The following is a 24,240-nucleotide window of genomic DNA, read 5'->3' on the forward strand; positions in this document are numbered from 1 at the left end:
CAATTCAACTCATGCAATGCATTACCCGCCTCCCTACCACAGAGAGGATGGGGGAAGGGGTAGAGGAAGGGCGGGAGGGGGGCGAGGGGGAAGAGGGGGTCGTTGGTCAAATGGAGGAGACAGAAGTTTAAATGGTGGCGGTTCCGCTCCAGGGTATCAGCCTCCCAGGTGGCAAAGACCCGAAGCTGACCGAGGTCCGTACTGCGGCGACGGCAGAGCATCTGGTGGTCACAACCGGTCAGATACCCCTCCCATGGAGGGACCGGATAGGAAAGGGCCCAGCTGGCGAAGAGAGGCTGGGAGTAGGGATGTGGATGTGTGGCATGCCGGTGAAGACCAGGACACCCGGCCAAAGAAACCCAGGAAGTTTGACCAGGAGCCATCAAGGGGGAGAAGGGTGCAAGATGTCCGGTTCATGAAGGGGAGCGACTCGAGAGACAACAAGCTGGAGAATCAGGAGAACGGGTCCGTGGGAGAAGGTTGGCGGTATGGCGAGAGCAGAGGAGAACAACACTACCCTTCGGAAATGAGAGAAAGAAGTCAGAGGGGTAGGAAGGGCGACTGGAACCTGTGTCAAATCGATCCTCAACAGAAACGTGTAGAGCCAAAACATCGCCAGGGACCAATCAAGCCACTCAAGCCGTTGCCTCTGGAAGAAACCGACTCGGAGAGGGGAGGAGCCGTAGAGCCAAAATCTCGCCACGGACCAAACAAGCCATTGCCTCGAGAAGAACCTGGCTCGGAGAGGTGGGCCAGTGGCCAGGATGGCCCAGCCCGTTGCAAGGAGAGGGGCCAGGGGCCAAGACGTGCACCACCCACACAGAACAAAGAGCAGTGGAGAACCCACCACCCAGACAACAGGCCTGGCCAGAGGAAGAGTCAAAACGTGCCCAAAAGCAAGGAGACACAGACTGGTAAGACTGCAGCTGATCTACTGTATATTTCAGCTCAGGAAGCAACCTTTTTATTTGCATGCCACAATCGCTTTGTTCCTTCACAGCCACTTCCACTGGTTTCCCAGCCAAGCTAGATATTTCAAGCAGAAAACGACATTCAAACAGTGAATTGGCCAGAGTGTCTTGGAAATAAAACAAACCTGTCAGTTGCAACCAAGAGTTTCCAGTATTTTTCTGGCCCTATCTGTATTTTCCTTTCCGTAATGTATCTCCCTCTCAGTGCATCTAGTATTATGAAACCAGTATTATATAACCATTATAACTATTATTTCATGCAGTTACAACATCCTGGAATCCTGGTATCCATAATGGTACCAGCTCAGGTCCTAATCCTGTTTTAAGGACTGTTTCTACACACACACACACACACACACACACACACACACACACACACACACACACACACTTTCTATTTCACTCGCTTGGGAGTACAAGAACTTCACTGCCAATAACTCATTTCATAATCAAAACTCTAACCCCCATCTCCGTCCCACCGCATTTAAATTACAGCTGATGTAAAGTGTTTGTGTGCCTTCTTGACAATTTGTGTTCTAAAAGTGGATGCTACATCACTTTACTGCATCAGCGTTGTCTTCCTGAACCTCCCCTACCCTCTCCCTGCTTCCAGGATGTCTGATCGAACAGCTGTCCGAGGAGAAGTATGAATGCATGGTGTGCTGTGACGTCATCCGTCTCATGGCCCCTGTTTGGAGTTGCCAGAGCTGCTACCATGTCTTCCATCTTAACTGCATCAAGAAATGGGCCAGGTCCCCGGCCTCACAGGCGGAAGGTATGAATAATAGCTAATCACATGTACACTACACCCAAATTGATATGTATTTGGCTGCACACCTCCATCTAAAAGTTTTGTGTGCCAGAGACCCCCAAAAAAGATTTGTGTTAAAAAAAGTTCCAAACATATTTGCGAATTCTCTAAAAAGGCGGAAAACCTCATGTTACTTTTCAGGATTCAAATTCCAAAATAGCAAAAGTAGCAGCAGATCGATACACTAAACTCGTGGATCTACTAACTTCCGATGCTTTTGTGTGATTCTGTAGAACAGGGGTTTTCAAATGATTATGAACGAGTCAATGACCCTGACTTAGAATCAAACTGGGGACCACTGTTATGTTGGTTGGGGATATGGGCTATGATTAGTGCTTTTGTAACACTTGCTATACATCCCATGTGTATGCATCCAACTGTTTCTCAACCAATGGTCCATTGACTACTACCGGTGCATTTCCCCCTCTTGAGATAACTCCCTTTTTCTGTTGAATTTCTTGACCTCCAACTTGTCAGTAAATTACTACATGGTCATCATAGGTCACCAGGTCATTCAGTTCACTGTTTCTCAACTAGTGGAAAGACATTTAAAAATATATTAACAAATCCTACGTTACTAAATGAATGGTCAGGGACCACGTGCAATACTTCCAGGGACCACCAGTGGTTCACGGACCACCTGTTGAAATCCCCTGCTCTGTAGAATGATCAAGTAGACTAGAGTGTGAATTTACGAATAGAAAAAAAGCTTAGAATATGGAGACATATGGGTTGATGCTTTCAATGTTGTCTCATATACTGCTAGTGGGGTTCCGTCTCCATGTTAAATTTAGTTGTCATTTACAACTCATGTAAAAGTTTCACTTTCAGTACTAATTTGAAGGTGAGGATCTATAGAACCATTTTGGTTCGAGTGGCAATCACCAAAATAAAAGTATTGGCCTATAGGGGGCGTAGTCAGGTGCCAACCCCCATCAGCCCTACCAAAATATGTAAACTGTTGTAACTTTTGATTAAATTATCCAATCTGAACATATGATATATGTATGGATTCACAATCAGGAGTAGCATTTGGTACTTAAACCTTATTACACATATAATATTTGTTTCCAGCCAATATTGGTGTATATCCACAAAAATAGCAGGAAAAACGAGCTAAAAACTAGTAGTGGGGTCCCTAGACAGACTAGACAGAACTCAACAAAGGTTTAACTTTCACTTCTAATTTGTAGATAATGACCTATAGAACAATTTTAGTTCGAGTGGCAAGTCTACAAATTAAAAAAAATATATATTTTTGCCAAATTTCCAAAATGGCCAAAATCGGAATTATGTTTATTTGAAAAATGTCTTAATTTTCTTATATTGCTGTTTTTTCTTTGTTTTTCTTGCTATATCAAGTTAAAGTTAATCCTGTGTGAGGAATCAACTGGATTTCAAATATTAATGTTTTGAATAATCTGATATAGAAACAAAATAAAGATGACTGCCATTGAATTACTACATTACGCCTAACTTCTATCCTGTTGAACCTAGAATGGTGATGTTGGTGCCTATACCTATGTTATCATGTATGACTAATTGTATAAAAACAAAATACATATAATAGGACAATATATACTATTTCACACAAATGAGACAATGCAGTACATAATTATGTGGGGAACAGGTGTCTTAATTGTTCAGACTTGGTAGCTTGTTAGTTATAAGACTAAGCATACTGCAGAAGAGCATGAGCTGCACTGATTGCTCTCTTGTGGTATTGATATTTTGAAGGTAAGCAAAAAAGTTAAACATGTCATGAAGGATCCTAAAGTGTTTTTTATGAATATGGATAGTCATGTGGGATAAGTGGCCAAAGTACTACATCCCAATAGTATGAGCTAGCATTAACCAAAGTAGCCTGTAGGTATAGCACAGGCTAAAACTAAAGTATAGCTATACAGTATAGCAATTATGCTGAGGAAGAAATTGTGTTTTCATTATTTTCATTATTATTACAATGGTAAATGTTAATGTAGCTATATGCACTGCTGACTGTTTTCTTGTATCTATTATATATGTTGAGGCAAACTGTTAAATACAAAAGTTATATAATAATATAGTAATATAATATTTTCTATATTCTTTCATGATATGACCCTAACAGAAAACTAAACCTGGATAAAGTATGTGTTTGTTATGGCTGGGACAACGAAATGGCAGTTGTGCATTTTGTGCCAAAAGCAAACTGAGGAAAGACTTGTTTGCCCTCTTGCAAATCCAGTTGCCAGTCGTAGAGAAGGAGCCTACACAGACATCATAGGCCTTGCAAGTCAGTTCAGAGCAATTGACGCTTCTCCCCACCCAGACGTTGAACTTCCAGATGCAGAATCCATGAAGCTAAATCGTGCATTCTGGCATACAACTTGTCCGCATCTGTATAGGGCAACAGCACTTGACAGTGCAAAAAAAAGGCATTCTGGAGGTGCTGTGGCATTGGCAAGAAAAACTAAGAAAAAACAGCAATATAAGAAAATTAAGACATTTTTCAAATAAACATAATTCCGATTTTGGCCATTTTGGAAATTTGGCAAAAATATATATATTTTTTAATTTGTAGACTTGCCACTCGAACTAAAATTGTTCTATAGGTCATTATTTACAAATTAGAAGTGAAAGTTAAACTTTTGTTGAGTTGTAAATGACGGTCTGTAATAAGGTTTAAGTACCAAATGCTACTCCTGATTGTGAATCCATACATACATCCTATGTTCAGATTGGATAATTTATTCAAAAGTTAGAACAGTTTACATATTTTGGTAGGGCTGATGGGGGTTGGCACCTGACTACGCCACCTATAGGCCAATCATTTTATTTTGGTGATTGCCACTCGAACCAAAATGGTTCTATAGACCCTCACCTTCAAATTAGTACTAAAAGTGAAACTTTTACATGAGTTGTAAATGACAACTAAATTTAACATGGAGACGGAACCCCACTATGCTTGGTGCAGCCAGTAATCTCTGTGGGCTGGCATTACAGCACAAATGTCCCTCGTAGAATAATGCGCAGTAATACATATAATAATGCTGCTTTACAGACAATACAGGGCACGTTTTCTGAACAAAAGATGGCAGCGGCGAGTGACCTCCATAAACACAAAGCAATGCAGCTAATGCTGCATTCAAAGTCCCATGGTGCTGCATCAGCAGTGTGTTGAATTGCTCTGCAGTTTGGATATTACCTGCATGTAGGCTTCTTCTTAGAACGTCTGTATCGTGTATCGTTCCTGTCGAGCAATTTTTATTTCAGCTTTTTAGGTTTTTAATGATCCTAATACAGCCCTACTTTGTTGTGCTGTACAACATCATCGCACAAATATTGAATTATTTTTAAAAGCTTGTAGATCCATTAATTTAGATTATAATTTTTAAAGTGAAAGTGGTGTAGTTTTTTTTTTATATATATCAATTAAAAAGGAGTAAATATTTTTATTTTCTGAAAAGTAACTGTTTTGGACATACAGTACAAAGTTTCAACCTGCAAGAGCAACAATTCTGTTAATGTTACAATTAAAATACAATTGCTGAATTTCTATTGAATTAAAATGTCCCTTCAGCAGATTCAACTGATGGTTGGCGTTGTCCAGCTTGCCAGAATGTGTCAATGAAACCACCAACCACCTATACCTGCTTCTGTGGTGAGTTGAGCTATGATGACGTCCCAACAGACTTGCATTTTTGAGCGGTGCCTAACCGCTCCAATGCACAGCAATGTGGCTCCCTATGTATGCCTCCATGTATGTGCATTCGAGAACAGCAATAGCATTTGTGACCTAACACACACACACACACACACACACACAGAGTGCTCCGCTCAGTTCAGATGGGTCTGAATCTGATTTTCCATTCCATTTTTTATATATTTTTATTTAGACCGGACACTGCATATTTATGAACAATAATTACATATCAATGTAATGTAAATGCACCGGACTTAGCAATACATCACATATCAATGTATGTAATGTAAATACACCAGGCAAATTTTCATCTGCAGTCCCCACAAACCCCCCCACCAAAACACCTGCTGTATAGTGCCATTGATGAACTCCATATTCAGTGTTTCTGAAGAATGCTCTCATCATGCCGTGTGGCGCCAAGATGAGAGAGTGGTCTGTTGTGATCCATATTTAATTAACATTTGACTGACAGGTAAACAAACCAATCCTGAGTGGCAACGCAGTGAGATCCCCCACAGTTGTGGTGACATGTGTGGGAAGAAGAGGAGTGGAGTGGACTGCAACCACCCTTGTAACATGTGAGCCCAATACTGTCAATAAAACCCCCAAAACAAGTATCATCAATTCATAGGTGAGAATCTGGCTTTCAGGCTATAATAACGGCTCTATTATGTCTACCTTCAGCTTGTGTCATCCTGGACCTTGTCCACAGTGCCCCGCCGTTGTAACAAAGTCCTGCGTCTGCGGTAGAACCAGGTTAGTATATATTCTTTCACCATCATGCCTGAATATAATTGAATGTACATTTCAGTGGTTTCTATTTGTTATATGCCAGGACTTGGCTACACTAAAATCTCCCTATACTATTTGTGTCGAGTCCTCAAACCTCTCATGGAATGGAATAAAAAGCTAAATAAAGTTGCATGACTGAAACATGAAATATGTGATGTGATTTGTGAAACCGCATGAAATGTGTCCCCCCAAACGAACTAATAAATGAAAATAGCAGATGTACAAACTACGACGTGTTGTGAGCTTGTAGTACTGCTACTTTCGTTGCACAACATGCTTCCAAATGAACTTTAATGCATGCTTCTCTGCTGTATAGAGGGTATGCGCATGCTTAAAGTGAATGGCAGATCGAGTGACAAAGTAACATGCAAAGTGAGTTTAACATTGTTTAACGTTGTTTAATGCAATCAGATTCTGTTTGGATGCATGGGTTGTCAAGGCCAGAAAGTAGTTTTTTGCCACTCAGTGGGCATTCCTGCATAACTTCCGGGTTTGATGATGATGTCACGCGCATACCCTCTATAGTCAGCCAATGCGCTGTGGCCAGGCTGCCATCGTCCAGTGTGGCCGTGTATGTGGAGCCCTTCTCAACTGTGCTGAACACACCTGCGAACAGGTGTGCCACGGTGGAACGTGTCAGCCCTGCCAGCTCCTAGTTCAGCAAGGTGAGTCTCACACAAACCTTCCAGCTGTCATCTTCATCTTAGATACTCTCTCTAAAAAAGGAATTAGAGAAGAACTAAACTTATTATAATACGTATGGCTGATTGAATGACACTATTTTGTTTTTTTGTTTTTTTATAGTTTGCTTTTGTGGTGTTACCTCTCGCGAGGCCCTATGTGGCACAGACAAAAATGGATTTGATGGTTCTGGGCATTTCTCATGTCAAAAACCATGTGGGAGGTAAGTATGGCCTTCCACGAATAGCTAATTTGGCAGTAGTCCGTTGATGCATTGCTTTAGTTTGCAGTTCTCCATGAACTGAAATTCAAATTCATACGTCCCTGACATAAACTTGTGTTTTTATCGATATTCCTCAGGATGTTGGACTGTGACGCCCACCGATGTGAGCAGGTGTGCCACCCTGGGCCGTGCCAGCCTTGCCCTCTGTCCCCCAGGCTGGTGAAAAGCTGTCCTTGCGGGCAGACACCCCTGGCTAAGCTCTTGGAACTGGGCTACTCTGAGGCTGAGCGGGAGACCTGTTCCGATCCTATCCCCTCCTGTGGAAAGACGTGCAGCAAGCCGCTGGCCTGTGGCTCCAATGGTAGGATAGGAGCCACAGGCTGTGGCAATGGCTGGCAGCATGTTTTTCATTAGGAAAAGTGTATCTTTTTGTGATGTGTGCACTAATGCTGTGTTCATACTAGTGGTGACAGGCTACATTTTCAATGGAAGCCAGTCTGAAGTATTACACATTTTATGGGTTTGATTCCGGGGCCCGGCATTGTGTCGAGTTGTCCCTGAGCAAGACACTGAACTCAATAAGACTCGTCTTTTCTTTTGAAAAGTCTCTGCTTTCAAATGTGTCACAGACATGTTCCCGTTCTTTAGTTATTGGCAGTTAAATATAGATGGAGAGAAATTTATTTTCATAAATCCTGACAGTCTGTATTTTTTTTAGATCACGTTATTTCTGGGTGTACTCTTCTTCGGAAGTCCTAGGATCACTCACAGGTTGTGAAAGGGCGCCCTCCATCGTAAACACTGAAAAACCAAATGACGAACGTCATTCGTTCAAGGCGATCTGAGCCTTAATGGATTGGAATGAATCAATATGGAATAAATATATTTGCCAATGGTAGTGAATTAGTTAACCTCTAACTGTGAACGCAGCATCAGTCTGCTCCTATATGAACAAATCCTCCTTCAACAAATCAATCAATCTCGTAAGTGGTGTTTTTATATGATCTTGCCCTGTTCATACTGTCCGTCTTCAGAGTCATTCATGTTGGCATTCTGTTATTTTCAGACACTATTCATATATGTGAGAAGCTGTGCCATGAGGGACAGTGTGGGCCATGCTGTCTTACCTCTACTATCACATGCAGATGTGGTGCAAAGAGTAAGGTGGGGATTGTCATGTCATGGTACTGTACAGGTGTATCAAGGGTTCCCAAATGTTTCAGGCCGTGAGTCCCCAAAATAATCATATTTGAACGCAAATAAAATAAATAAATATTGTGTAAATATACTATTTTCAGCTATTTTCACAATGTTTGCCTCTTTCTTACAAATATTTGACAATTTGGTATTAAAAGGGTCTTAAAAGTAATTAAATTGTACCTTAAGAAGTGTGCCTGTACAGACACCCTGTATACACTTACACAGTACTGTATGTTGGTTTGTTACTGTTTAATGAGAAAACAATGTTGCACATTAAGCTAATTATTTAGGGACCCCCCCTCTGGAATCCACTCCCCAAACACAGCAGGGATGCCTCTAATAAAGTTCTCCTTTTCTTATGTTACCCCACACAGCGTCTTTGGGTACCATGAAAAGCGCCAGATATTATTATCGTATGTTCTTTACAGTTGTCTTGCAAAACAATAATTTACTTACATCTTCCCATGTTTTCAGGAGGTCCCGTGTGAAACGATTGAAAATGAAGGTGAGATTTAAGTCCATTCAAGACGAATATCCTTCGGGACAATAAAAATTATTATTATTCTGTTTAGATACCTGTCGTCCTCTGTAAAATGTCTCTTGTGACTCATAGGTCAACTTGTCTTCACTTGTGAGAGACGATGCAATAAGAAGCGCACCTGTGGCCGACATAAGTGTGGGGAGCTGTGTTGTGTTGTGAGTACTGACAGAAGATGTCTTTATTTGTACAGAATGTAAAAAGTATGGCATGAAAATTGAGAGTGGTCTTTTGAGCCAGACCATTATGTTTTGCTTTGCTCATTGTGGTCTGGTAAGGCTAAATTTGTTCTTTACAAAACTTTGAGACATAGTTGATATCGATCACATAACCCACCAAGGCTGCTGAAATGGAGGAGGCAACTAGGCAATAAGCTCTCTGTAATCTTGAGGCCTCTGACTTTGAATTCATATTCTTTTGTAAAGTCCAAATCTACATCATCCTCTACTTTACATGAAGCCATCCAGGCCAGCATGTGCCTATCTATAAGCTCTGTGTCTCCATGCACATTAGGACTTGGCCATAAAATATTATCTTATTTTATTTCTTCTTCACAGAATCAAATGTTTTGTATGATTCACCTGGACCCTGGATGGCTTAAAATAATTCAAATAGTTTGGAAAGATTATTGGAGTGAATGTGAGTGGAACCGCAACTGTTTGTCAATTTCAGCATATTCCAAGTTAGAACAGTTTGTCAGTGTTTGACGGGAGGAGTAGGATGAAGGCTAGCTCTGGTCCATAGCTCTAATGCGTTGCATTTAGATCTATGTTACTCTCGACTTCCGCCACTCGCATGAATGCAGACCAGCCTCGTCTTTAGCGTAAATAAAAATTACGTTTTTGCTACTCACCAAAACAAAGGCTGATTGTGTCATTAGAAAGCCTACTTTCCTTAGTGGGAGCACTCTGAGCCCCCCACCACATGTTTAAACGGTACTTTGAAAATAGGAAGTGATTCTTTTTAGATGAGCATTTCCCCCCTTTTCCATCAACTGATAAAATGGGATTCTTAGGAGATAAGAAATAAGTTCATGAAATAAGCAGTAGGTGGCACTATTTTGCCAGTCAAGTGAGATGCATATTATTTGTCATTAAATGACAATCTCACTTGACTGGCTTTGTGACGTTCTTTTAGGCTATACAAAAAGTATTACGCGTGTCCTAGCTGTCCAGAGGCTGTCTTTCAATCAGGCTGTCTGTTAAATAAATAGGCATGTGTTGATGGGCTGATTTTAGTTTCCAAGCACAGATGGGCCTATAAAATGTACACAGGGACGAGGGACCCCTACGACTTTTAACGGCTCAATGTGTCTGACACGATGACAGTCCGGTGAAGTACCTTTTTGGATTTCTATTGTTGTACTAGACTCCCCTCGTCCGTTCTGAGGTGTTTTGGAGGGAGATTGTTTGAAATATATTCACCATATATACCATCACATATTAATTCATCGAACTTCCATGCTCATCGCACTACTCACTGGGAGAGCAAGAGTCTGCAAACAGAGGCTTCAAAAACAGCGCTGCAAGGGGCACGGTGGCACAGTCGCCTCACAGCTAGAAGGTCCTGGGTTCGATTCCCGCTGGGGACGCTGTGGGCACTGGGGGGCGTTACGTCCGGCCATGGAAATCCCCCCCCCCCCCCCCCCGTCAGGTGAAAAGAAGCAGCTTGGACTCCTCATGCATGGAAGGAGGCATGAGGTCAGTCCGCTGCCCCCACAGGTTGGCAGAGGAAGTGCAGTGCCTAGGATTACGTTAGATAATTGGCACTGGGTGAAAAAACTGGGTTGCAAAATCGTGGGATAAAAATTGTTTAAAAAAACCAAACAGCGCTGCACAGTGCACACCCACCATCCGTTCATTTCACTGACTCCCCATTGCATGTTTTTCTCTTTTTTTCCCCCTAACTGTTCAAAAATCGATAATATATAATATATAATGTGAGTTCAAGCATCCCCCTCTAAGCGCAAAAGTATGTTGAAGAAGAAAAAAAAGGGCTTGATGGAAACGCACCTAGCAGGTTGGCAGAGTCGGTAGGATTGACACCCAAAACTGAAATGTGTGGTGAGGAATTAATTGGTATGACGACTAAATTGGAAAGAAAAAGGGGTAAAAATTAAATGGATTTTTTTTCCTGACTAATATCCTATTGCGAAAACTGAGCGTGTGAGATTTTGGATGGCTACACAGGGTTACAAAAGTGTTCTTTTCCAAAATAATATGGCCCAATGTGATTCTTGGCATAATTTTCAAATGCTAGTAAAAATATATATATTGTACTGTATTGTACTCTTTTTATTTTGTACATTGATATCATACCAACTCCATATGGATTTAATTTCTGCTAAGTAAGCTGTCCTGGCCCAATTTGGTATGGGTCTCTGTCAGGTGGGTCTCTGTCGGGTGGAAACATTGCATGTCCAAAAACTGTTACTCACCATGTTGCGAGCTTGCTACTTTTTGATAATTTTGTGTGACGCTGTACTGCATGATCAAGTAGAGCGTTACATTTACGGGAAAAAACACACAAAAAGAGGTTTCTGTCTGACAACATTCTGTGTGTGTGTGTGTGTGTGTGTGTGTGTTCGTGTGTGTGTTCTCAGAATGTGGAACACAGGTGCTCTCAGATCTGTGGCTACAAGCTCAACTGTGGGCTCCACCGCTGCCAAGAACTCTGTCACCGTGGAAACTGTCATCCCTGCTGGCAATCCAGTGAGTCCTTTGCATGCACTAAACGAAAGCACTTCCACTGGGTTGGGAGTCGCATTTGTGGGTCGCAGACACATTTTTATGGGTCCCTTAAAATGTTTGTTTCTTGCATCTTGTTTTTAAAATATAACACAAAAAATACAACTAAATCTAAGAAATTCAATAAATTAACTAATGCTGGGCCGTTATCGGCGTTAACGTGCTGCGTTAACGCGAGAATATTATCGCGCGTCAAAGAAATTATCGCCATTAATCTATTCTCAAAGTTGGGTCTGGGAGCTGGGTCTGCATTGACTGCATAAAGCGAGCAAACTAGGAATTTCACGTTTCAAATTGCCATTCGAATGGAGCTTTTATCATTTATTATCCCAGTTCATTCTGTTGGCAAGATTTAAAAATAATAAGCCCCGACTGCCTGCGGAGTTTATTTCTCCTGCCTTCTGTGTGATTTATCCACTATACATTCTGCGGCTACTACATCCTGTAGACTAGTTCACTTAAGAAATAAAAGTATTGTTACAAGCAGCTTTTATTTTGAAGAGGAAGAGGAAGTTGTTTCAGGTTGTAGCCAGCTACCATGACAGTCTTGAGTCTACCGGTGCGGGTGGCAGTGGAATAATAACAACAACATGCTTTTAGCCAAAGTTCATAAAAAGCGCATGCGTCTATGACTTAAACAATGTAGGCTAAACACTTTGGAATTACGTTAAACATGGTATATCCTCCGTGGCGGCGTCATTAGGTGAGTACTAGTTAATTAATTGTTAAGTTTCATAGTATCATTCATCATCAACAGGCTGTTGTTTGATGCCCCCCAAAATGAACAGGTTACAGCCTAAGGATTCTCATTCTGTCACTGCCTGCAAGGATGGCCGCCGTGCCATTTCTTATAAATTATCTAATTCATATGTGGTTCGTCGTGGGTCCACTCCACGTGGAGTTGTTATTGTTCATGTGCCACTGTGCGCGCCGTGGAGAAGGCATTAGGAGCGGAGCGCAACAGCCTAATAGTATGGCATATTATTGTCTGTACTCTCTGCACTCTCTTTCTGTCCAGTCCTACGTGTATAGGCTGGCGATTGTGGCGACTTTAATTTGGTTAATAGGCTAAAGAGAGAGCTGTAAAGGGGATATTGTCTATGGTCAGTTCATGGTGTGTATCATTCTCATTTTTAACCGGGCCGTGGCCCGTGATAATGCGTCGCAATGACGGTAGGCAGTAGCCTAATAATACAATGTAACCAACTTGCGCAAGCATTAAAAAATGGGTTGTTATTCTGTGTATTATTATAGGCTAAATATGAGCTAAAATAAACAATGTAAATATTCAAATATTTCCGAATATTACAAATAATGAAGCAATGAAATTCGAATTGGATTATAGAGGTGAACTGACAGCACTAATGTGAACAAGCTGGTGTGTCTGAGTGACTGGTGGAAGAAGGAGAGGTAGAGGTTGGACTCAAATCATGTCACAAAGCTACTGACTCTAAACAGTTCTTCATCACCTCTAGGTTTACAGTTTAATTAATGTCATATCCCAGAAAAGGGGGTACTTTGTTCTTGCACCCACTGTTTCAAATTGCCTGTATGGTAACGTGTTTATGGTTATTCGTGTTTAACTGAATAAACAATGTATAACACACGTACATCGTATTGAACATTATTATAATATTTTCATTACCAATTATGATAGGGCTCCTGGTCTAATGGGCCACGTGGCCCGTTCAAGGATTTACTTCTGGTCATTATTTAGGTAGCGCACACATATTTTCAATGCTTTCGGCAGAGTTCAAATGAGCCATTTTAATCTAGATTAATCTAGATTAACTCCAGAATTGCAGTGAGATTAATCTAGATTAAAAAAATTAATCTATGCCCACCACTAAAATTAACCCATTTAGGCCGAAATTAAATCCTCCAGTTTTCTGAAATAAATATTTTCACTGTTTTTCAAAAATAGCAGACCTACAAGCTCGTAGCCGGTGGCGCGCTATGAGCTTGTAGATCTGCTATTTTTCAATACCTAAATTATAACATAATGTTTAAAACACCAAAAGGGGTTCCCGCCCAAAATGGGTTAAGAAAACAAATGTTTAAGGGCCGATTCATACTCTTATTTTACCGCTGTTTCGGCGCTGTAGTGCTGAAATGATTTCGGCTCGTCAGAAATTTTCAGTAGCACCGAAGAGCCGACTTTAGGACGTTACCCGCCCCCCCGAACCTCAAATGACGTCAAATTGTAGGCTCTACAGCGCCGAACCGACTTTTATTCGGCTCTAAAATAGGAGTATGAATCGGCCCTAAGTAGTAGTGAAAATAGCTGAGCTACAAGCTCACAACTCGTCGTAGATCTGTAGTTTTGGTCTTGAGAACCACTAACTAAAGGCCTAAACACATGCTGCTTCTGACGTCCGAACATTGTGTTTGGAAAGGGAGGCGACATATCTACAAATTAATGAATGGTACATTATCGTGGTGAAAAAGCTACGTATCCTGGTCATTAACCACCCCCCTTATTATTTGACTTGTCAGAGCAAATCGGTTTCTGTTGTTTGACAGCACATTTCCATACATGGAGATTCTAGCTACCGAAACCTGAACATGCTGATTTTCTGCTTGTTGCCCATATTTTCCTCCCTCTTGTCTATGTAGGCTTTGATGAGCTGACATGCCACTGTGGGCAGACTGTGTTGTACCCTCCCATCGCCTGTGGCACCAAACCCCCCGAGTGTAAGAATCTGTGCACCAGGAGGCATGAGTGTGACCATCCAGGTAAAAAGAAAAATATGTTCGTGCAACATATTCCAACCTCCTGCTTAGGGCTGTCACGATTCCAAATTTTCACGCAAATAATTGTTATTAACCCGGACGGTTAGCTCAACCGTCTGGGCACCTAGGCTGCCAAGCCAACCGAACGGCGTGCCGCAGGCTCGACTCCTGAGTCACTCCCCATCTCTCTCCCCCTTTCCTGTCTGACTACTGTTCCCTATCGATAAAGGCAAAAAAACGCCAATTTTTATTTTTTATTGACTATGCAATTCGTGGCTTTTATGCCTCATAAATGCAGATATGACAAATTACTTGAATATACGAAGAAATTGCCGACAAACGTAATAATTTTATACGTCACTTACGTTGTAAGCTTGTAGATCAACTATTTTTGGGGGCGAGTATGTTTTGGGGTGAGTCAACATGGAAACGATTGATGATTTTGCAAGAATAATTGCGATTAGATTATTATGTAATAATTGTGACGTGTACTTCCCATGATGATGGTCTTAATCCTAATGTGTTTCTTAGTGTTTCACAACTGCCACAGTGAAGAGAAGTGTCCTCCGTGCACGTACCTCACTAAGATATGGTGTATGGGCAAGCATGAGGTAAACTCATACATATCAATAACCCAGTTATTCTCCCCTAACCCAGTTATTCTCCCCTTTTTCATTTCAAGGACCCCCACTTTGATATGCATTAGGCCAGTGATTCTCAACCCGTGGGTTACTAGTCACGACCCCCAGGGGGGGTCCCCACATTATTTTGGGGGATACACCGATGACAATATAGAGATAATTTAAGGGCTTTTAAGAGCTTTTCATTGCCTGAAATGAAAACACTCCGTTAATATATCAAAAGTAATCAACTAAGGACTGGTCAACCATTGGCCAAATTGTCAAATAAAATAAAGAGGCAACATTTTCGAAAATGGCTATTCTACATAGAGGCTGACATTTTTGGGGGATTCCGTGGGATTTCCGCACGATGGGATTAAAAATTGTATTAATCCCAGGATTGGAACGGGATGGGAATGAAACGAGAGCTGGCAGGAGCGGGCATGACATCAATTAGCCTCATTATATTACCATAGATTAACTGTTCCTTACTTCCTGGTATCATATCTTGAATTAAATCAGCATGAAACACAGTAATCTAAAAAGATTAGCTAAGGGGTCCTTGGCCTGAAAAATGTTGAAGACCCCTAGTGTAACCAACTCCTAATTATCCATGGCAAATTCCCATATGTGTAATTAGGTGTTAACACGTCTCCACTTTACCCACAGCAAAGGAGCAACATTCCTTGCCACTTGCAGGACATCTCCTGTGGTCTTCCTTGTGAGAAGGTGCTGCCGTGTGAGATGCACCGCTGCAGGCGGATCTGCCACCGGGGAGAGTGTCTGTTGGAGGCCGCCTGCCACCAGCCCTGCCTTCTGCCTCGTCCAGAGTGTGGCCACCACTGCTCTGCTCCGTGCCATAAAGGCAGCGTCTGCCCGAGCAAAACGTGCACTGCCAAGGTACAGCTTACAGACGCATACAGGGCTGTCACGATTACACATTTACGTCGACGATTAGTTGTCACACAAATAATTGCGATTAACGATGATTTTTACATTGGAACATTAAATTGCACAGGGCAGATATGACAAATGACCCATTTAGACCTGGTGTAACCTACAATGGAAACAATTGACGAAAATGTATTGCGGTTATCTCAAATAATTGAGATTAGGTGATTATGTAATAATTGTGACGGGCCTAGACACATACACACCAGCTCCGATGCTGATGATGGGAGAGTTCAGGTTTTATTATGGATACTGTGAATTGTTGATTTCAAAATAGGCCTTCCACAGTCTTCAGTCGCAGCAACTGCTTTCGGTCGTTTGGATTTCACCTATTTCCAAGAAGCCAGTGTATGTCTTCTATGAAAGCGTGCTGCACAGCACAAACAGCCTGTCTATAAGCTCTCAATGTGTCTTGCTTGTAGATCGACTATTTTCAGGTTATTTTAAGATTGGAGCATTAGGTTAGGAAGCATCTTACATAAAACCTTAATGGTCTCGGATGTTTCATATAAAAGCAAAGGTTAAAGCCTCAATCTGTGATTTCAGTGATGCGATTTTATTTACCGTAGCTGTAATCCATCCCATGGTAGCCACTGACTGTTCTAATAGTGGTGAGAGTCACATCAAACCAACTGGAAATGAAATCCTGTCTGTACATTTCCACTGCATCCAGTTATGTAAGACCCAGTGGTGGTGTAGGATAGGATTCGTTCTCAAAATGGTTTAAGTGGGAAGAAGCTGTGAGCTGCGGTGGGATGTCTGTTGTGCAATGTATGTTTTCCCACATAGCCTTTCAAAATAAAAGCCTTTCATCCATTTCATTCCGGGGTCCGTTACATGCAAGTTTGTAGACACTGACTGAATTTAAAATGTAGTGTCCAGACTTTCTGTCCCTCAGGCATCCATCCATCTCTTCAAAGAGACAGAGGCATCAAACATCTCCAGATCAAACATCCTTTGTTTTGTGTTTTTCACCTTCATAGCCTATTTAGATCATATAATTAGAATTATAAAATAATTTTGATGTAAAACATGGTATTTATAGCTATGCCTACTCACTTCTAATCAGTGGTGGAGAAATTACTCTAATGTTTTACTTAAGTAAAAAGTATCAATACTGCTGCTATGTAGAAACACTTACAAGCCTGCTATTCTCTCTCCCTCCTCCCTCTCTCACTCATTCCCCCTCTCTCTTGCACACGGTCACTCACGCACCGGTCCGCCGCCTCCTCTTTACCGTAGCACTAGCTGGCTAGAGGCTCCGGTCTTTTCTGAATCTGAACGCTTGAAATAATGTACTTTCTGACACATGGTGTTGTTGCGAGCCGATCAAGGCGCTCTGGAATGTAAGCGATGCAGCGCTCAACGTTGTCCCGTACCGTTGTGTCAAAGAGTAGAAAATAACTACACACTTTACACATTGCTTTGTTAGCATCAAGTGCTAGTGCAGCTAGCAGACAGGAGCAGTGGAGTTGGATGTCAGAGAGTGCCCGTTTTTCTACAATCGATCGTTGTAGCCAGGCGCACCACAGTAATTATTTGTAATGGCACTGGTGCTCCCAATTATATTTTTAGGTCGCAAAGATTAAAATTCAGGGCGCATTTGCGAGCCCTGAGAGGGAAGTCTGGAACACTCTGGTGGAGCTGTTGCCCCCGCGACCCGACTACGGATACGTGGTCGAAGATGGATGGATCTCATTAACCTAGGAGGTTAATGAGATCGACCCAAACGTTTTGGTTCTTTATTTACCCAGGGTAGTAGCTGAGCACAAGTGCTCATTTTCAGAACGCCTGCACATAGAAATACACAGACACAATGACAAACACATTGAAACCTGGGAGCTGAACAGTACAACTGTTGGTCACTGATCAGCTCCACTGGCTCAAGGGCACTTCAGCTGTGTTTGTTGATGACCATTCACTTCTCCATCCCGATTTTTCTGCCGGTCCGATCGGGGAATCGAACCGGAAAACAAGGGCACACCTCTAACATTTAGGCCACTGCTGCCCCATACTGTATAACTGATGAAAAGTGTGTGTGTAGCAGGTTGTCAAAATGTCCATGTTTTCCCACTAAATCAACTGTACATCGTTAAAGAGTAACTGGCCCAAAACACACTCGCCCCCATTTTTTCCGTGGACCGCTCGCCTACAAGTTCTTGTATAGTTTACTTTTTACTGAAGTTAAGGTTAAGAATAAGGTTAGGTTTAGGCATAGTTTTACTGAGGTTACGGTTTGGAATACCTGGTGGTGACCGTTCGGTGGTTGCAGGATTTGACGGGAGCGAGCGTTCTTTTATTCGGTTAAAGTTGACCCAAAATGGCCGGGGTGGCTGGCGTAGCCGTCTGGGCACCTCGGCTGGAAATCGGGTTTGACTGCCAATCCTGACGATCTTTGACTGCGTGTCACCCATTTCCTGTCAACCTACTGTAAATCTATCAACAATAGGCAGGAAAAGCGCCAAAACATATCTTTAAGCTTCAATATTACTCTATTCAATCTCATGCCCTCGAACAAAAGGAGCAAGTACAATGGCTCACAAGGTCTTTGTTATCAGGCTGGAGGTAAATTCTTCATGTCTTTTCACAGGTGGCTCTACAGTGTCATTGTGGCAGAAGAAAGGAGACTGTGGTGTGCACAGATGCTACCAGCTCATATCAGAAGTAAGTTAATGCTCCTTTGGAGCATGTAGTTGATTCTCAACCTTACCCTGTATGTCTCCATCTGCAAAACTGTTGGTTTTTATCTTCTCTGTATCTCTGGGCATCCCTAAAAAATGGCTGATGGAAAAACTAAGGGCTAGTTTAGCTTGTATGTATAAGCCCAAACCTCACCAGTTGCAACTCCTTGCAACACAACCGTTTTAATGTCAACCACCACATTGGTGTGGGTGACCTTAATACGGTTTTGTTGCAAAGGAGTTGCAACTGGTGTGGTTTGGGGCTTGAGTCTCTAGGTAGCCAAAAGTCAAAGATGCTTCCATTTCATTTCTGTACTAGGTATGCAGCCATTGCCATGGCCAGCAAGCTGTCTGACATGCAGCTGGGCGAATCTGTGGACATTGGTCAGCTCATCACCAAGAAAGAGCTGAAGCTAACCAGGTGGAGTAATTTAATAAACTTATTAGTTGGACAAAAGCATACAGTCTGCAGGCACTGTGGTGTGGGGAAAAGTGTTTTGAAGTTGCTGACCTATAATTTATCTTCTAGATCAGTGGATCCCAAAATCGGAATCCCCTTTTCAATAACAAATTGACAAATTATGTAAAAAAGAGTCAAACGATATTTATCTGTGGAACCGAGTCAAATGAAATGCCTTACAATTCCAAGTGCTTTGTCAGGGTGGGGGGTCCCCAGTTAAAATATGATTATTTTGGGCAGTCGCAGCCTGAAAAGTTTGGGAACCCTTGTTCTAGATCAGTGTGAGAGAATGCCAGACCAACAATGACCTGGGGTTTAGAGCTGTGTATAAATGACTTATGAATTGACTGTGAAGTTTGGTTGAGACCGTGGATAGTATAGTAAACTAGCTGATGACTACAATGACAGTGTCGTAACCCTGAGAGCCCTCCTGTGCCTTTTAGGCTGGAGTGTGACCAGGAGTGTGCGACCCTGGAGAGGAACAGGCGCCTGGCCGAGGCCTTGGAGATCGACGTCTCTGTGGACCCCTTCAATATCCGCTCCACCTCCAAGTACAGTGACAGCCTCAAAGACGATGCAAGGTTTGGACTTTTAAATGGAGCAATAACTCACTCCAGGCCATGGTTTATTGAGTTATTTTGCGGAGGGCCGGCGACAATCCCCGGCCTTTAGATGTGATATAATGGCAATCTATAATGCCATTGCTTTTATAAAAACGTTACCAAATGTGGCAACATAAATACCATAGACAATCAACAGTATCCGATCGGCAAGCTCAAAGCAGAGTGAAGCAATGCGTTTTGACTGTTTATCTGCTACTTGTGAATTTGAATCATGAAAAGTAACAGTTTTGGACCTAATGAGGTTTCCACCCGACAGAGAAGATTATGGTTATTATACCATACCGAACAACCAATCGGGTTGCATGATTTGACCAGACAATTTCATAACATACTGTTTTACTTCTATATACAACAATCCCATTCCCACTAAGGCTTTGCATGTTGTGCTTCTTCAGAAAAGACCTGAAATTTGTCAGTGAAGTAGAAGAGAAGATCAAGAATCTTGTTGAACTTGCTAATAAGGTAGGACGCTGATGAAGTCCCAAGAGATTATAATGTCGATTTTGATGAATTGAAAATGGTGGGCCCTATTGTAAACAAGTGTAATGCTTTATGGTGTCGTCCACTCACAGTTAACAGTTTTTGTATTGAGTTGTACTTGAAATGTACTGTATTGTAATTCTACAAACCGTTAATAAATCAATCAATCAATATTCAACACAAGATGTAAGCTAATACCCAGGTAATGTAATGTGTCACTCTGAAAGTTTAAATGTAATTTTGATACAGAAACAAACAGCCTTGGATCAAGACGGTCATCAGGCTAATCTTCATTTTTTTTTACCATCCTATCCTTGTTGATATATTACGCCATTTAGGTCAAAATCATGATATAACTTTATGTTGTGATAATAAGCACTTCCGTGTGCAACGACGCACTGCCGCCCGCTCACCACCACCACAATCACATCACATGCGGTGTTCGATGAAATAAAGTCAAAGATAGCGAACGGTGATACGAACGGGTAAGGGGGTCAGGTAACGGTTCAATTTTTTGACGGGCGGGGCGGATTTGGTTTCGACTGAGTTTTATATAAATCACGGGTAACGGGCGGTTTGTTGGAACTGATGATTGACGGGCGGGGTGGGTGCGGGTTTCGAAAATTGGACACGTGCAGGACTCTGTCCTACGGGTATAATTATAAAGACACCTGGGGACGTCTTGTGCAAAAATAGTGTTAATGGATGCAACCCCTATGTCTGAAGGGAAAACAGCCAAAGAGGTACCATTCCTTTCCACCCATGAACCGGGAGCATCGGAGGATTATCCATGAGTTGGCCGAGGTCTACGGTGTCGAGAGCCTGAGCTACGACAGTGAGCCCAAGCGCAACGTGGTCATCACAGCTCACAAGTACTGTAACATTTCTTCCCTTTCATTTCTCTATGCATGTACAGTTTGGGTTTTATTTCTATCAGGTGCATGTTGAGCTCATGGTCATGCTTTTTTTTCCTCCCCTTCTTGACAGGGGGAAGGCTGTGTGTCCAAACTCGACTCTGACCTCCTTAATCGAGAGAGAGACAAATGCGAGGGCCCCTCCACCCATTGCCCACATCAAACAGCACAGCAGCAAGCAAGTCATTGTATTATGTCTAAACTACAATGAAGATGATGGATGCATCTGGTGTTCAGTCCGGTGCACCATCTGCTTCAAATAACTTTACTTTATAGACATAGAGAACCAGTCGGTGACCTACCTGACACCCGTGTCTAAATCCTTCAATGGAAGACCACCACCAACCACTGCAGATGTGCTAGTTATACAGTATATTGTGTTATCACACTTTGTCTTTAAAATAATGATTAATTTGTTTTGCTTTGTGCTCTAAGTCTACATGTCTACCTAGATCTAGGAAATAAATTGTCAATTTTTATAAAACATAGGAAAACATTTAACTACACTTTTATTCCTTGTGTGTCAAATAAGGAAAATAGACAATTTTCAAGCTCACAGCGTGAGCATGTGTTGTGAGCTTGTAGCCATACATGACAATCTGTCTCTGTTGTCACTGCCTTTACGTACATGTGCTGCTTTTATTGGTTTTCAGACATGGAATTGTTGGTTGGGGGTTCGGCTAATGTTGTTTTTGTCTCCTTTCCCAGGGGCGCTGACAGCGGGAGCTGCTGGTCAAAGATGGTGAAAGAAGAGCCTGTTATAGATTATTTTGATGTTCAGGATTGATTCAAGGATCTGTTTAGAATCAGACCCACACAATGTTCCTTAATCATTTCAGATTTCTGCCCACCAATATTCATAGCATAGTTCTTTTTTGGTTTGGTAATTAAATAAAAAGTGAATATCTTTTAGCAGATTTCTTGAATGAAACAACACGAATACAATGAGCTCTCTAGAGTAGATGAGTGTTTCAACCATATGTTATGGTTCCCATTTCCTCTTAAACGTATGAGAAATGGCTGGGAGCTTCAATTATACATGACTTGTTTTAAGTTGAGTGCCAAAAGGATGGTGTTGTTGAATGATGTTATAAAGTTGTACTACACTGGCTATTTTTGTATTGTTTCCCCGTCATTGTGGAGAATGATAATACACAGAGAAGGGATCTGGCGTGGCTCTGCAAGATGCCATCTAAGAGTGGGCGTATGGCGACTATCAAAACAAATGTATTTGGTCAAACAAGTTGGACTTCCCCCGTTTCCCCCCTCCATTTCATTCATAAAACCTGCAGGTGATGCGCAGATCTTTCTACTGCTGACTGACGTAGCACCCAACACCAAGTGACCCCTTTGTGAGTCAATTAAAAACCGTAACAACCCATTAAGCTGTCTACCTGTCACCAACAGTGTGTGTGCGCTTGCTTGCTTGCTTCCGATTATAATCACAAACCATTGGACCAATCGGCCCCGAACATACGTTTTATACTCTTAATAATATTTTAACTTTAATTTCTAGTTTTCTACAAACTCACAAGGCCAAGATTCACATTTACTACCGTATTGTACCGAATATAAGAAGACTGATTATAAAACGACCCCATTTTTCAAGACGCATTTGTGGAAAAAGAACATTGAATGTCAAATAGTCTAGTCCCCAATTATAATGCAACCATGTTTTTTTGGATATTTCCATTGGGGGAAAAAACGTAGACTTATATTCAGGCCAATCGGGTATTTTGAAGAATGTCAAAATCTACGATCTACGTACAATGTCAAAGCGTGTCGACGTAGATCGGCTTTTAGTTTGAACTATTTTTCAAATTAGCTAAAAATTGCCTAAAAGGTTTAGGAATAAGGGGTAAGGCAAGATAGGGCCCCACCCAAGCATTGTCATGGGTTTGCAGGAAAAACGAACTACTTGTTACAGTATTCTCTTGTAGCCTACTGTGCATGCCATGAATGAATGCAGAGTAAAAGCACTGCTCTCTAAACCAAGTCCTCACCCTCAGTGGTAACATCAGTGTCCCATCATGCATCACCCCCCACTGGCCTTGAGAATGGAGTTAACAGAGTTCAAGTTGCTTACTCCGACTTGTTTTGCGCTCAAAGTCTGCTGACTTTAGCATGCTGACTGGAGACTGAACTCCAGACAGCTGTGTTGAAGATTTCGACATCTAATAAAGATGTCAAATTAATGTAGAAGGTTTAATGTGCTATGTAGACAATGTTCAAACCAGTTTCCATATGTGCAGAATGTGTGCATTCATTTTAATTACTATTATTATGAAAACCTGTCAGTCGATCCATCCGTCATGACACTATATATTATCAGTCCATGACGCCTCATGACACATCACGCCACCATTAGCACCATATATGGTCGTCAGTCCATCACGCCTCGTGACACGCTTCATATATGGCCGTCTCCATATATGAAGATCACGACACTGACCTCATCCAACCCTGGAGGATAGCCATACATGGAGAAGACTGGATCATCACCTAGATCTGCCAGCAACTCTACATCTGACCTCAAACCATTTGATCTTCATATATGGAGCTGACCTGTTCTGACAGTGACATTCCATATGTTGATCTGACCTCATCAAACCCTGGACAGTGTACAGTCAAGAAGACACTCCATATATGGCCAGTACAGAATTTATTCCATGCCCCCCCCCCCCCCCTACCAAGCACCAGCGCTCACCCAGCAGTCTGCTATCATCACCCAGGCGGACCTTGCTGCTTCTAGTAGATGTATGAAATTTGCAATAGTGGTGAACTATTCTTTCTGGTTCATATTCAGCACAAGAAAAAGTGGCTGTCAGGAATCCAGGATGCTTTGACCCATTTCCCCCTCAGAAATCCTTTAAATGGGGCTGTGTAAAAAAATGTTCATGACATGTATTTCTGTTATGCTATGTTGATTAATTGAATACATAGGACCATAATGGAAACAAGTCCCCAGGTCTTTTTGTGACATCGTTTTAGCTTGTCTTTACTGGTCTGCTGTTTACATTACTGACTAATAAAGTATTCAATCACTCAAAAAAAACTACCGTAAATGTTGCATGGGAGGAGAAAAAGTAGCTACAATTTCCTTGTAGGCCTAATTGATTTAATATAAAAT

General features: G+C 41.9%; 2 protein-coding genes across 2 annotated transcripts in view; one reads left to right on the forward strand and one right to left on the reverse strand.

Moving 5' to 3' along the window:
* Nucleotides 1–24,240, reverse strand: part of LOC310867949 (uncharacterized protein) — a 241,974-nt gene that overhangs the window by 53,171 nt on the left and 164,563 nt on the right. The window lies entirely within an intron of this gene.
* nfx1 (nuclear transcription factor, X-box binding 1) lies at nt 17–22,302 on the forward strand (the record flags this gene model as incomplete). The annotated part of the gene is made up of 22 exons (XM_083777738.1): nt 17–914; nt 1,585–1,746; nt 5,345–5,425; nt 5,940–6,045; nt 6,152–6,223; nt 6,785–6,924; nt 7,064–7,163; nt 7,301–7,524; nt 8,230–8,327; nt 8,838–8,868; nt 8,977–9,059; nt 11,504–11,612; nt 14,265–14,384; nt 14,913–14,992; nt 15,671–15,901; nt 18,543–18,616; nt 18,953–19,054; nt 19,537–19,674; nt 20,112–20,178; nt 20,923–21,068; nt 21,184–21,288; nt 21,819–22,302. 22 exons carry the CDS (start codon nt 17–19, stop codon nt 21,895–21,897), a joined length of 3,246 nt encoding a protein of 1,081 aa, XP_083633864.1. The 3' UTR covers nt 21,898–22,302.

This window comes from Protomyctophum parallelum (genome assembly GCF_964188405.1).
Source record: "Protomyctophum parallelum genome assembly, chromosome: 12".
NCBI classification, from domain to species: domain Eukaryota; kingdom Metazoa; phylum Chordata; class Actinopteri; order Myctophiformes; family Myctophidae; genus Protomyctophum; species Protomyctophum parallelum.